This window comes from Alligator sinensis, unplaced genomic scaffold (assembly GCF_000455745.1).
Source record: "Alligator sinensis unplaced genomic scaffold, ASM45574v1 scaffold32_1, whole genome shotgun sequence".
Taxonomy (NCBI): Eukaryota; Metazoa; Chordata; order Crocodylia; family Alligatoridae; genus Alligator; species Alligator sinensis.
In genome coordinates, this window is record NW_005842409.1 from 1,139,913 (window position 1) to 1,155,365 (window position 15,453).

Sequence of the window (15,453 nt, forward strand, 5' to 3'; positions counted from 1 at the left end):
TTGTTTCACTCTTATCACCCTTATCTGGTGAGGGTCTTAGGTGCGTCTCTCACTGCATCTTAATCAGTTTCATTTAGGTAGAGGAGGGGAGAGAGGGGGGGTGAGTCCTTTGTGAGTCAGACAGACTGCATCCTGTGCCAGGGTTGCCCAAGAATACAGAGCTGAGGCGTAACACCTGCCAATAGAGAGAACCATACCTGAGCTTTGACTGTTTCCAGGGCCTGGGCTGTCTGGTCTGTGAATGGCCGCAGGGTTGAAGCTGCATGCAGACAGTCTCACCAGGTAGGAGCCTGGCCAGAAGCTCAGCTCCCTCTGCCTTGGAACATACACTGGAGGTGGGGTAGAGTGGGGTGGGCCAGGGCAGGAACAGGAGTGGCAGCCTGGCCACTGGAACTAGAGCTGCTGCTGCAGCTGGCTATGGCATGAGGAAAGGAGAAGGGTGAGAGACGACCAAGGCCAGGGCAGCCACATGCCGGATACAGTTCTCCTTCAGAGGAGCAGCCACAGGCCAGATCTGGCCTGAAGCCTGTAGTTTGCCCACCCCTGCTCTAGTTCTATTACCGTTTCTTTGAGTGACTTGCCTTCAACCCTTCAATCTTGATGGCTTTTCCCTCATCCTAGTCAGGCAAAGGAAGATTTTTGCATCATTCCTCAAAGGAGCAGACTCCCACCTAAGATTGTTCCTAAAGAAGAGAGAAATGTCTGTTTTTGTTTGTTTGTTTCCCCACTTCTGCTAAAAGGGGCAGAATAAGGCTGAGTTCTCATCCCTCTGGTCCAGAGGATACTAGTGATATAGACCCATACCACTAACTCTGGTTCCAGGAGGTTGTGTTGCCAAGATGTATACAACACTTTGTGCTAGTGATTTCAGGGGATTTGGAGTTCCCTACTAACCTTGAGTCCCTTCTCCTGGCTGCATAGGTACAATGCTTATCATTAGTAAAAGTAGCATCAAATACATGTCATGATTCCTGTTCTCTGGATTATCTAAAGAGGTCCCATATGCTCTAGAAGAGCTTCCCTTTTGAAGGTAGTGATCTTTTTTAAAAAAGGAAAATTAAAATGGAAGCAGTGCAGGTGAAGAGATTCTTTATGCTGTTGGGGTATTTACATATCTTTCAACATAAAGGAAGAAATGTCACTAGTTTCAGCGGAGACAGTCTGCCCCTATTATGTATTACCCACCTGTTAACAGTTCAAGTCTTCAGACAAAGACAAAAAAACACTTTCACAGGAATAGGCCATCCTTTACTGAAGCCTCTGCACCTGCACCTGACATGCTTTCAAGGTTTGTTTGATGTTTTTTTGCCACAGCTGTATTTACCATTTTTGTTGTTAATGTTAACACTAAAGTCTTATACAATTTTGTGATTCTTGGCACTGTGGAATTAAAAAGAAAACCAAACAGATATTTGATACGTGCAATAGAATTGGATAAGTTGACAGAACTGTTTTAGGGGGCAAGATAAATAAATCTGATACTAGTTCACTTTGAAAAGGGAAGAGTGCATGCCTACTTTCAAAACAACTTTGTAAAATCCCAGCAGAATGGTAAAGGATCCAACTACTCTGGAGGCTGAACAAGCATCTTCATTTTTTCCTACTCCCAATCCCCAAAACAAGGTATGTTTCTTACCACTATCCAAATTTTACAAGCCTTTCTGGCTGCATTCAGTAATAATTTGTGAAAACTGCAAGAACCAGCTGTGTGTGTGAGGTATTGAGTAGCACTGGAAAAAAGGTGGTGGATTTGCACCATTTAAGTGGGCATGGGGTTGTTAGGTATTGGATGTAGAAGGAGCTTGATAAGTCATGGAGGAAGTATTTGATATACCGGTAAGGGTGCTGGGCACTGTTGGTTGGGGCATTGTTAGGATATACTGGGAACATTGGAGAGAGAGCAATGGAATGGAGAAACTGTCTGTCTTCTCAAACCAGAGTCTAGTCTGATATTGGGCTTTTTTCCTTTACAGCCCACTGATATATGAGAGATGTATTGCATCAATGTGTAGAGCAGCTGAGCAGTGTTAACAGCCTGAGCTAGTTTCATGTCTTCTTTAAGTAACATAGTCCCAAGTGCTCAGCAGAGTAAGGAGGAGCCACACTGGAGTTGAGATGAGAAGTATTTTGCTCCCAAAAAACCTGCTAAGTACTAATGGCCATATTCTAGCAAGCAAGTTGGTTTTTCTTTTATAGAAGATTTTAGCTGTAACTTGATCATTTCTCTGTGACTAAGCTTTTGCTTCAAAACAAACTTGAAGATTCTTGCGCAGAACTGAGATAGTGGCACTTGTGCTACTGCTGCCCTCTGAATAAGTGGAGGATTTTATTTTCTTAGACTGTTACTTAGCAAATTCACAAGCATCAAACTGAAAATGGTAAAATGAAAAGCACCCTTAACTTACACAACCAGATCCTGAATCCTATAAAGTATAAGTTATAGGGTTCTTGTTTTTTATTTTTGTTTTGTAGGAAAAGGTACAAAAATGTGAACTACCATAAATATTGAGATGTGTAATACTTTTGGAACTTAACTACACATTTTTGTCACTTCTGTAGTTAAACTTTCCTACAGTAGATGCCAGTAGAGATCTACCGAATTAAAATTAGAAATATGATCAACATTTCCATAGCAACAACTTCCTCTTGGCATTACTATTTATAGAAATACTGCAGTCCCAGCTTTGTATTACATATCTCAGAGGTTTTCTAATAAGTTAAAAGCTTTATAGAATGGATAATACATTTTTGAGTTGAAATGAATAGATTTGCTCTTATGTTCATTAACTATTGAGTTTAAGTGTAACATAAACATTTTATTTATAGGCATTTTTAGTATCTTTGATTATTATGTACTAGAATTTCTGTTTTGAAAATCTGCTTTTATAGGTTAACAAACAATTTGATTACAAAGGACTGGGGGGTGAAACTTGACAAATTGGGCCTAAGATTAGGCGTGTTTTATGTAGATGTAATGTTTGGCTAGAACACTTCTAATTAATTTCAAGATACTTTAAAGCATGCCATAAAGTAGGTTACCAATTTGCAGGCATTGCTGCATGCACTTAAGATGGAAAACAATTCAAATATGTAAGGTATTAATAAATCTTGTCCACCCTTTTCATTTTTAAAACAGCAAACTGTTCTCTAAGGGCACATGAGTGTCTGGAAAAAAGGTGAATCAGTCTTCATAGCTGAGCATTACTTCTACAAAACATAGACTACTTTCTTTCCTCTCACTGCTCAATTTATTCCTATAAATTTAACAGTCTGTAAAGTATAAGATTAATTGAATCATTTAGTTTCTTGCTGGTATTATTAGTTTAAATATTAAAAGAAATAGGTACCTAAATATTTTGACTTCATGTTTTCCTCAGGACTTCCTGCCACAGCTGGGAAGGGGTTATGTAATGTGTATTTACTTGTGCTCACATCTCTCACACACAGTTTTTTATAATAGGCTTACAAAATATTATAAATACTATAATATTGCTTATGCTTTTTTAACAAGCATACATTTATTAACACTGCTTATAAGGTGATCTCATGGCATTTTGTAATTCAGATACCTTAGGCAAAAGTTATAAAATAAGGCTTCCCTTTTTCACATCTCCCATTATTTTATAATCATGCAGTAGATGTCTTGATGACAACTCTTAATCAAAATGTTTTACCAGTCATCTGCTTAATTATTCAGATTCATGGTTTTTTTTTAAATCGGGAGCCCTTATCAAAATAGGAATATTGCATACAAATAACTAACATTCAGATAATTCCTCTATGCACTTATTTCAAATAGAAACCTTAATGTGCTCTGCTTGGGCCTGGGAAGATATCAACACGAAGTGAAGGGATGTTTACAAAATGAAGAAACCTTCCTGTGTGTTTTGGGTTGTTGCTGGGGTTTTGTTTTGGGGTTTTTGTTTGTTTCTTTTCTTGTTTTTTAAGTCTTTAGAAGAACCCTCCAAAATGAACAGTAAAAGGAGTTTTCTTTCTAAAATTCAGAAAAATGTGTGTGAAAAGTCCACAGAACCAGAACAATGCAGGCATCTGGGAAGTATACCATAGTATTACTCTTCACTTGCTGCCTTCATTAGCAAGTAAGAAGAGTTAACTAATGGTTTTAATTGTTAAGAGAAGAACCTGGGAAAGATGTATAGGCTTACTTTTTCCCTTTAGGAAAATCTGGAGCGTGCACAAATAGTGTTACGTAGCCAAGCTAATAGATATCCACAATATACATATTCAGCAAAAGGTTTAGGAGTAGACTAAACATGTAGATAGAAGATAAAAGTTAAATTACATTTGTTTTACAGCCCAAATGCACTGGTTTAAGTTCCTGACAACTAAAACAATGTAGATAGCTTTACAAAAATTACCACTAAGAGAACATTTTCAAAGTAAACCACAAACACCTAGCATAGAAACAAGCAGCATTTCTCACATCATTTAGTCAAAGGTGCTCAACCCCCAGCCTCCGGCCCAGACCAAGCCTCCAGCACCTTATCTGGCCCGTGGAGCTTTGCGCAGACATGGGGAGTTCTGCAAGATGTGGCTCTGCATGCTAGATCTGGCATGCATGGCAGTACAGGGCCTGATCCTAGCAAATGAGGCTGGGTGGGGGCAGTACAGGGCCCTGGGCCCCAATCCTGGCACGCAGACCCTGTCCTGGGGCATAGGGTCTAGTCCAGCCTGTGGACCAGCCACACACCACTTATTTGGCAGCCAAAAGCTTGAGCATCTTTGGTTTAGGTGCTTGGTTGTGTGTATAAAACCGTGAATTCAGCCTTGTTCATAATGTAGGGTTTTATGACAGTTTTGTATTCATTGAAATAATATTTTAGATCGCTTTAAGTGTATAAAACAGCCATTGGTTTTTAACTTTCTATGAAAAAGGCAAAGTTTTTTGTAGTAACTTTTATTGGACCAGCTGTATAGTTGGGAAAAATGATGGACAAGGTATCACTTTCTTAAGGTGTCACAAAAAAGGTATCACTAAAAACTCTTTGGATCAGGAGTGTCTGCTTTAATGTGCTTTCTTAGTATCAATTTCTGGAATAGAGTTGCTCTCTAGAAACTGGGGGTTTATGTTTTTGCCTATGGAATTCTGAAAGGAGTTCCTGCGCACCTGTTTGACAGTCTCTGTTCAAGGATCTAGGCTGACAGTATGAGTAAAACAAGCTACACTAAGGACTGGCTAGACTCCTTATCACCAGGGATCCTGGTTTTTTTCCTCTATTTAAAAAAAAAAAAAAAAAAAATCCCTGGATATAAATAAGTAACCCAAAATCCACATTTTTCTGTGATTTTAAAATGAAACACTACTATATGTATGTATGTATGTAAGTATGTATGTAGAGAGAGAGAGAGATCTATCTTTATCTAGATGTAGCTATATATAATGGTGTTTCATTTTAATGATGGAAAAATGTGGATTTTGGTTATGGATTTTGGGTTATCTTTTTATATCCAAAAATTGGGGATTTTTTTCTTTTAAATCGGAGAAAACCAGGATCCCTGTTTATCACTTATTTCTCCTTAACAGAAAGCTGACCAGCTTCAGAGCCTCAAACCAGCCCAGAAGTCAGTGAACCTGACTTTTTTGTTGGGTAAAAAAACAAAAAAGTGCTAATGATAGTTAAAGCAGTTTAAAAACTATTCAGTTTTCTCTTCCTTCTTCATCAAGAAGCTACTTTTATCTGTCTGCTCTGTGAATTTATTAAAAATTCTTTACATAGGGCAAAGCAACAGATGTGACAAAGGAATTTAGAAGGATTCAGAGAAGGGGGAAGTATCATAGAGCCACAAAAGAAACTTGGGGTATGAAGAGATGAATGTACTTTCACAGGAGCTGTGTGTCTAGTTTACTGTGGGACCAACCATGGTAGGAGAGAGGGCTGTTCTAGATTTTGTGGTTCAGAAGACAAGCCATGAATTGTAGCAAAAGAATCTTGTACAACCACAGACAACTGCCATGAGCATAAAATATGCTCTGAAATGGTGAGGATATTGAAGCAGAAAAATGCATACATTTTTTTCTCTAAATCTGTATTTCCTATACTACTAAGTAAAGAGCAGTGTCTTGTTAGAATCCTGTGCAAAGTGTGTGTGCGCATGTGAGCACACTTATGTGCTGCACTTGTCATATGCAGATAAGGTTCTTTGGGTAAATCCGATATCTTTTTTTATCAGACCAACTCAAATAGCTGAAAAAATACCTAGCAAGCTATGCTATGCAAACATATGACAAGTGACAATGGCACTTGTCTTATGTCATTGAAGTAAGCTATAAATGCACCTTTGTAGTGCATTCAGAATGTTGCACCTTTGTAGTGCATTCTGAGAAGATATATGTTTAAATGTGGTGCCCTAGATCAGGAAATCAGGCCATGGGTCCTGGCTCTTGTGAGGTAGTGCTGGGCAAAGGGTTTGTAGCTCAAGTGTTCATTTAAATACACCAAGCCAAAGATAAGTGCCTGCACTTTGTTCAAATTCCGTAAGTTAAAGTATCAGGGTTCTGGTGGTTTGGGATCTGACTTAGCAGCCCTAATGACTTAGCATTCCCTCAGGTGAATAAGATCAATTTTCTGACACTTCTCTAAATAAATGCATGATATTCTTTGTATGTTAGAAGTTGAAAAATTTCCATTCTGTTATAGTTTAGTACTGAACCATTGTGCCGTTTATAAAATGAGGATGGGTACAGTCCAAAAACTTACATCTCTAATTATTTGAAAGCTGTACATTAAGACTTTGGGTTCCTTGCTACATGTTACATATAATTATGCTATTAACTGGTTAGTTACATAATAACTATAAACTGGCCACATGTGCAAAGTAAGAACCTCCCCCCCCCCACACACACACACACACACCAGCACCAAACATTATCTCACAATTCATTGGTTAATAGTGCAATAAATTTAGACTAGTCACACATGCAAAGTAATTATCACATGATAAAAATGACTATCCAGCTATAAACAGAGCCAACTGGCTATAAAGTTAGTGCTTGAAAATGTGTAATAACTATAGCTAGTTATTCAGCTTTAATTTGAATATGTAGCAGGGTCCTGGGTGAAAAATAGGAGCACATATTTAAGCACAGGTGAACTAGAAGAGGATTTTGAAGTGAGAGAGTGGAAAAAATATTCAGACCATCCTCCCTAAAGTAGGGGAAATTTTAGGGTATACAAATTAGGTGTGCTGGAAATTTATTTTCTAAAAATTGCCCACAGGATATGTTCTCAGTCTCTCACAAACAACTTGTCTACTTAAAGCATGCAAAAAGTGTTGTGTTAGGCAACAAAAGATAGAATATTTTCTCACATACAACTGAGAAGAATACACATGTTGGCTTTGAAAGGCAAAATTAAAAGAAAAAGATTTTTTCCAGTTACATCTGCATAAGTAGAGATGAAGCTTAATCTTCAGAAGACTGAGGCATTAAGTCAGTCAACTCCCTCAGCTGCCTCAAAAGTAATGTACAGTAAAATCCCTGTTACCCTGGCATGAGTAGGGAATGCAGGGGGGAGCAGGGGGGGCCGCATGTGGAGTGGCTGTAGTGCAGGGTGGGGGGTGGCCGGTGGCAGCAGCTGCATGCAAGCTTTCCCACCTGCACATGGCCGGCCGGAAATTCCAGTTAATAGTGTTCCAGTTACTCAGATGTCAGATAACAGGGATTTTACTGTAATAGCTGCTACTCTGTGGAGCAGGAATCGAAACAGGCTGCACTTATCCTAGTCAGCATATCAGCTTCCCTTCTTAATGTGTGCACCCCATTTTTGGGAGCTGATTTTGGGAAAGGAGGTGTGGATTGTATTGGAAAATATATGGTAATACATTTTAGATTTTTATCAGTTTTCTGGTTTTTGATCCTTTAAGGATTGTAGTTTCAAAAGTTATTCTACAACCTTTTATAACCTGAAAAATGAGAATTCATATCATCTCACTACTCTTGGAGCTGGAGCTCCAATATTATGAGGTAGTTTGGTGATTGGGATCTTGTGTCTATCCATTCATGTACATTGGGAGCTGGATGGGGGGAGCAATGTATCATGTATCCATTAGTAAGGCCCAGAATCCACTAGCAGCAGTCATCCAGTGTAGTTTTTTTACTCCATAAGTGACCTCGTTCACAACTTGGTTTTTGCAGCAGAGTAAAACTAGAAGGTGTAAGCAGTAGCTTTGTAGAATCTTGTTCATGTGGGCAGAGGAAATGATCAATATTTTACTTCAGTCTGGCCTTCCTAAACAAAAAGAAGAAAATGGTGCTTTTAATACATACCATCAGTTATTTTAACACTTAGAAAATGTAAAAATGTGGACACCATAGCTTAATATAATCAATTAACTATAATATATGATTCTGGTAAGACTGCATCTTAATCCTGTGAGGGAAATGGAAAACTTGTCCTTTGTCTTTTTCCTGTAATTCTTTTATTTTTAGATACATGGATAATAACCAGTTTTTTAAATATTACCTGGTTTCTGATTTTTATCTCTGTCATAAGGCAGACTGTATATTTTAATTATTTCATCATATTTTTAGATTTTAAAAAAGCTGTTGAACTCCCAAGTTTAAGAAAAATATTAACAGCTCTTCTAATCATCACCTTCAGCTGATAGGAAGAGGTTTTTGCTAAGAAAAGCTCCATAATGTGCAGTTTAATATTAACAGGAAGTAGAACAGAAGTAGTGGTTTCAAAACACTGCATACAGGAAGTTTGACACATGCATACTTCTTAGCTTCTGTGTAAGTTGTTCAGCTCCTTTTAGATGTTTTGTGTTGGTTTTTTTCTGGTTTTTTTTAAAGTAAGTTGTCAATGTATATAGATGGCAAGTCAGAAGGAACTGGCTTGTAACCAGTGCACAGGAACGACTACAGCTCTACAGAGACTGGAAGGCTTTGCTAATCGACTTTTTCATAGGCAATCTAGGGGTGGTGTTCATGAACAGAAAGTGGCTCTGGAAGATGAGAGCCATCATTTCTCTGAATTCACTGCCTTGTGGGACAGATCAAGTAAGTGCTTTTAGACACTTGAGGTTCATTTTGCATAGTAGTAACAGGAAATTTGCATACAAACATAAATATGCAGTATAGAAACTACCATATAATGCAGCAATCTTTTCATAGCTTAACAGTTAGAAATACTACTTTAAAGAAATAGATATTTTATCATGCAGGTGGAAACATGGCATTGTTTCAAAATATTGGGTGCTGGGGAGGAGAGTTAGTTGCTTGCAAATTCCCTTTTCTTCTAGGCAAATGTTGTTGACTTGCTGGAATTTTTTGCAAACTTTTTTTCTTTCTGGCATTTGTTTGTCATTTCTTTCTTTAAGATGTAAATTTGCAAGCAATAATTGATAGCTTTCCTGTTTTAAAAAATGTTCAGGTGTGTTTCGGTGTTTAAGGTAGGATTTTTTTTTTTTTTTAATTCTGAAATTTTGGAAAGGAAGGACATTATTTTATGTTGATTGGGTCATTAAGTAGAGGGACACTTGTCCTTTGTAGTGCAGCTTTATTTTTAACTGAAATTTAAAATTCATTTTAGAGTGCTTATTAAAACATTAAACATCAAAGCAGTTCAGTGATTATTATTACAAATTGTTTCACTCAACTTTGATTTATAACTTTGATTATTGATACTGTTATTTCATAATTGTTCATTTGTACTGAGAAAGGGGTGTATTTATCTGTGTTACATAAAATGTGCTTGATTAAAATGCACAAAACTTGATTCCAACAAACATCATTAGTTAAGTAAAAATAATGCTGCTACTTTGTACATATTTACTTAAATTATTTGTTATTAGAAATGTACATACTTATCTTTCATCCCCATATTTTTGAAGAAGTGAAGGTGAGATCTTTTAAAGATTTCATAGTCCTAGTAAATTATAATGACATAAGTCTAGCTCTTACATACTTGTTTCTATACAATACTTTTGTATATAATTAAGCATGTATATCTGCTCAATATTACTTTATTGTAAGTAATGAATCATAATCTACACATTTTATATATTGCAATATGGTCATGGCATTTAATTTCATATCTGAATTTGCAATGAGTTGGAATAACGCAAGCAGTTACTTCTATTGAAAATAACAGACATAAGCAAAATGTGTGCACTTCCTAGTATTATATGATCTCTGCAGAAAAACATGCCTGTTGTGAAGCTAAAACGTTGTCATTAGTGAGTGATCCAACCTTAAAGGGTGTATGTTAAACATAGAAAGTGGAAGGTGTTTCATATACCTAAACTAGATGCAATCTATGTTTCCTACCTGAGGTACAGAGAAAGCACCTGGTTTTATGAGACAGTCAGCCATCAAGAGGAGTAGAGGGGAAACTGCATTAGGGAAACTGCATGACTTGAGACCCCTGAAACATTTCAGCACAGCTTTATACATAATTTATAAACGTATTTTTTCCTTTTCACATCAATTTTAACGGGTTTCTTTAACATGGAACATTTCCCTCTCTGTTGTTGCACATACGTGAAAGGCCTGGTTCTAGAGGTATGGGGTTGGAGGTGGCTCAGCAGCACTAGTTCTCAATATTTTTAGACTCAAGGTACCTGTTGAGCAATGCCCTACTCTTGGCTTTTGCTTGGGTTTATTTTTTGGTGGGGGCGGGTTGACTGCAGAAAAATAACAGCAATTCTGTCACAAAGAACTCGGACTACAATAGTCAGAATGTTTCTTATTCGAATTCTTGGGTTTATCGTGTAGATTGTATGTAGATGTTTGCACCCTTAACAGTGCTAATACTGAGCAGCACCCCATGGTATGCTTAAAAGGATCCTGTGGTATTCTGAGATTGGCTTAACCTTTTTGCACTGCAGGCCAAATGGGCAGTGCCTGGTCTGTCCACAGAGACAAGGGGACATGGCCAGCTGTGCAGAGGGCAGGGGTGTGGCCTGGGCCCTATCCAGCTGTACATGGGGGCGTGAGGGAAGGGAAGGTGGGGTGGCCCAGCCATGATCCAGCTTGATCCAAATCCTGGACAGGCTCCAATCTGGCTGCTCATGGCTAGCCTTGCCAAATTTCCCAACCCTTGGGGAGCCTTGCAGGCCTGATGCCATGTCTGCAGACCAGGGTTGGCCTGTGGGCTGGGGGTTGAGCGCCCCTGCTCTACAGGAACCATGCTTCTATTGAGCAAGGGAAGCAGGGGGGAGACTTAAGGCATTGATTCTAGCGTCTGAGTTCTCTAGGGTAGGCAGAATCCTGATATTTTTTTAGATGGAAGGATAGTCTTGTCATTAATGCAGAAAAATTGGGAATGAAAAAAGATAGGTCCATTTTGGGCTGCACCATGAATTTTACATGGGAATAACTGTACGTCATTTAAACACTTTCCTGCTTTCCTTGTGAGGCTTAGTTTGCTAATGTATTTGGTAGGTTCAGATGCTCTGGAGATAAGTATAAAGCCCTATCTGCTTGACAGAAGAGAAGATTTGGAGAGAGATGGTCTAGAATATAATGAAGCATTGAGCCCTAAGATCCCTAAACATTTCTGTACCCTAGTCCACGAAATCTGCATGTTTTCACAACTTGGCAGGGGGTGGAGAGGAGCGGAAATACATTCAGGAGGCACAATGTAAAGTTTTCAAGAAGTTGTCCTAATGTTTACAAGACTGAAAAATACTGTAGCGCTGTCCTTTGTTCAACTGTATAATAAAAACCAAAACTAAGTATTGGCCTATTGACATCTACAAACTGACCTTTTTGTATACAAGCATTTTTCTTTAATTATTTAAGGCAATCTCACTTGCATGACTTGTTTGAAGAGGAAATGGAATGTCGTGTCTGTTGATGATAAACATAGTGAAACATGCTTGTTCTTCAAGGGCTATTTTAAGTAGCAATTGTGCAAAGTGGTTGCAAGAAGCATTTCTCTCTTGGCAAAATATTTTTACTTGGTAGCCAAATATGAATTATACAGATGTGTGGTTTTTAGATAAAACTCCCACATATTGACTCAGAATCTTTGTTTCAGTTTACACATTGTGTAGATGAATAATTATGTTCCAATAGGACTGTTCAACAGCTTACCTTAATATCCTAAAATAATTTAATAAAAAAGTAAGCTTGTGGATAAGCTGTGTACTATATGTAGTCTAAGAGTTTTTAAAATATTCATAAGGGTTTTCTTGTGTGCATCTTTGCAATGTATAAGCTGGTCGTATCTGTTTAGGTCAGGGGCAGGCAATTATTTCAGGCGGAGGGCCACTTACTGAGTTTTGGCAAGTCATTGAGGGCTGCATGACAGGCAGCCGGGGGCAGATAAATATTAATTTTCTAAATTTTTTAGGGGCCCTGTGGGCCACATAGACTGGCCTGGTGGGCTGCATCTGGCCTGTGGGCCACATTTTGCCCACCCCTGGTTTAGGTAGATATAACAAACTAAAGGTAAATTGTTTCTGATCTTCCTCAGGCAGAAGAAGTACTCTTCAAGCTTAGAAAGAAACATGGACAAGAGGGCCCTTCTAAATATACTGAGTACTTCAATTTCCTTATTAATTGATCACAGCTTAGTTAAGAGAACACCCTCTGCCCCTCTAAAAGGCTTAAGCTGTTCTCTGCGTATATCTGATACAGATCATTTTCTATGGCATTTTACAACTTCCTTTTTGAGAGTGCTATTTCTTTGCCCTTTTATTTAATTTCTCATTAGTTATTTAGGCTTGTGGTTTAGTAGTAGGGTAGTATGATATGAGATGTATACTCTGAACTCTGGGTGTTCTTGGCTCTGCGTTGATTCAGTGTTTAAAAGTTATTTTAACCATTCTGCTTCAGGTGCTTCATCTGTAAATGGATGCAGTGTTCTAAAGTGTCTTTGGATTTTCAAATGGTGTTAAAGGTTAGTAGGTAGTTTGCACCATTTTTAGAATTTGGGGAATGTAGTATTGGATAGGGCCTCCTGGACTATTGTGTCCAGCCCTGTGCATTTGCAGGCAGTCTTATACTCAAGGAATCGCCTAAATTGCCATTTGATTAAAAGGAGGTTTGGTTCTACATAATGTGCATCATTGACTTAATGGGAACAGTTTGAAAGAACCCATGTGTAATTAAGTAGCTTAATCTGGTGATTCTTTTCATATTTAATGTGTTGTACAACCAGCAAAATTAAAGGTATGTGATGGTTAGAATCATTCCCTGTCACAGACGAACTGAACCTGATCAATTGCAGTGACAGTACAGGGATAAAAAGGGAGTAGTAATATTTCTTTTTATGATTTTCAAAGTGTTTCATCTTTCCTAAAACTATGAAAAACAAGAGATAACATTAGCAGCATGGGTCACAAAGCTCATTAGGAAAGTTAGTAGTATTACATCCTTCTGGTGTCTGTAAGTACTGATAGCCTTACTAAAATTAAAGTGTATGAATGTTAAATAGCCTGGAGAATTAGGTTCCAGTTTGACTAACTCAGCGTAGTATTACATGTTTTTTAAATGAAGTTGTATGTGTTAATATAGAATGCCTTTCAAACATTTAAAAGAATACAATAGTTCATCTGGATAATTTCTAGTTGTATACATACACAAGGAGAAAATATGATAGAAAATGTACAGAAGTACATTTTGTGGATAGATTAAAGCTAAAGAATAACTACTGGTTGGTTACAAATCAATAGATAATTCTGGTCTAAGGTTGCCATGGAAACAACCAGTGCTTGATATAATTGAGAACATCTTAAAACATCCTGGTGTTTGAATGCTTTTTTCCCTCTGCCATTTTGAATTGCTTTAGACATTTGTAGGTAATACTCGTCAGAACAGAAGTAGTTAATGAGCAAAACTAAGTATTCACATCCTGAATTCATCTGGTGTTTGCTACTGGCATCTTGTATTTCATAGTTCATCACATCTCGGAGTACTTAATGAAGACAAGCTTTCCGGATTTCTCTGTGCTGTCTATTCTAATTCCTGTGTGTTTGTGTGTTCGAAGTAGAAACACTGATCCTGTAGAGATTAACATAATTTCCTCAACTGTTGGATTAAATTTATGAGCAATATGTTTCTGAAAGCTAGCTTTTCAACATGAATGGTAAGTTTTTTCTATTACTTCTGACACTATTTTATTTAATACTGTTTCTATCTTCACAATAAGGAAATCTTCTAGCTTCCCTCTTCATTTCCCACATATCTGACAGTAAATACATCTACAGTACTAAGCTTTTTTCAAAATGGCAATTATTAAAGGCTTTCAGTACATGTCAGAAATCATGAATTTGAATATCTCAGTTGCTTTGCATCATGGAGATTTACTGTTTTTAAACTGTAATATTGTTTAGTCTTACTAATTTAGAATCAGATTATTTTTAAAAAGAAAAAGGCATGACATTTCAGAAGATGAATTTGTAACAATAGCTTGAATTAAATCAGTTTTATTTAAATACTTTATATAGTAATGTTTTATTCAATAATGCTTAAATAAAATATTATGTTTTATTTAATGTTATGTGAATTTGCACAAAACAACTTTTCAAATCAGAGGCTGTATATAATGTTTTGAAACTTAATATACAAATCCTAGACAGGCTTTCTGTATCGGTGTCCAGCAGCAAACTTGTTCGGCAATAGCTGTTATTATATATAAATGGTAGGACAGCAGAGTTGTTGAGGGTATTGAGTAGGGATGGTGAGTCTTGCATACATCAGAGCATTTGGCATTTTAGCGTACTACATCTGCTGCAGTTCTTTCAGGCAGATTTTTTCTTGCCAAAGACGCAGCAATTGCTCATTAACATTTTTATAAAGTAAATTAAATCTTACTGTAAGGAATTATGAAGTAATCTGTTCCATTTTAGAACATCCATCTCAAAGCCGAATCAAAATATATTAATCAGAAATACATACCATATTCCTCAAAAGTATTTGCTTTGGAATTTGTATATGAGAAGGAAAAATATACCAGTTTCTAAAATGACACCTTTTTGTTACAAGCAGGTGGCTTGGACCTTGGAAAAATAAAGCAAAGATTTTTTTATTTTTTTTTAATTATTTTGTTGAACTCAAATGAGGTTGTTTGTTTGTTTTTTAAAAGAGGCAATTCAGAGAGAGAGGTTTTGTCTTACCCCCACAAATTAATTGTTGAAAGGGCAATTACTGCTGAGGTTTATCCCATGTGGGTAAAGGTAAGGAAGGAACAGGTGAAGTTATATCACACTTCCCATATCTAACTTCAGTGTAATTCTTTAAATAAAACTGCTTGTTTTAGGAAGCATCTTGACTGAAATGCAGAATATGGCCCGATTTCAGTATAGGGCACATGCAGAGTGAAGACATAGTTACTGAGTTTGATCAGTACTGTGTTTATTCATGATGATTAAATGTTAAACTGAGCGTGAAGAAGTCTAAACATCTAACTCTGACGTCCCTTCTGAATTTTTCACCCACCACCTCCCTGGCTTCTGGATCTCTCTCCTTTTCCTTCTGTCTCT

General features: G+C 37.3%; 1 protein-coding gene across 5 annotated transcripts in view; it reads left to right on the plus strand.

The window, feature by feature from the left end:
* Positions 1-15,453, plus strand: part of PRKACB (protein kinase cAMP-activated catalytic subunit beta) — a 102,513-nt gene that overhangs the window by 28,371 nt on the left and 58,689 nt on the right. For 2 of the 5 annotated variants that reach the window (XM_025211520.1, XM_006030009.3), the window contains exon 1: positions 8,821-9,022. The exons of the other annotated variants lie outside the window; for them this stretch is intronic. In XM_025211520.1, coding sequence (XP_025067305.1) covers positions 8,836-9,022 — 187 coding nt within the window. In that variant the 5' untranslated portion in view covers positions 8,821-8,835. Of the gene's footprint in view, positions 1-8,820; positions 9,023-15,453 lie in introns of those variants that run through there. 5 annotated transcript variants of the gene reach the window in all.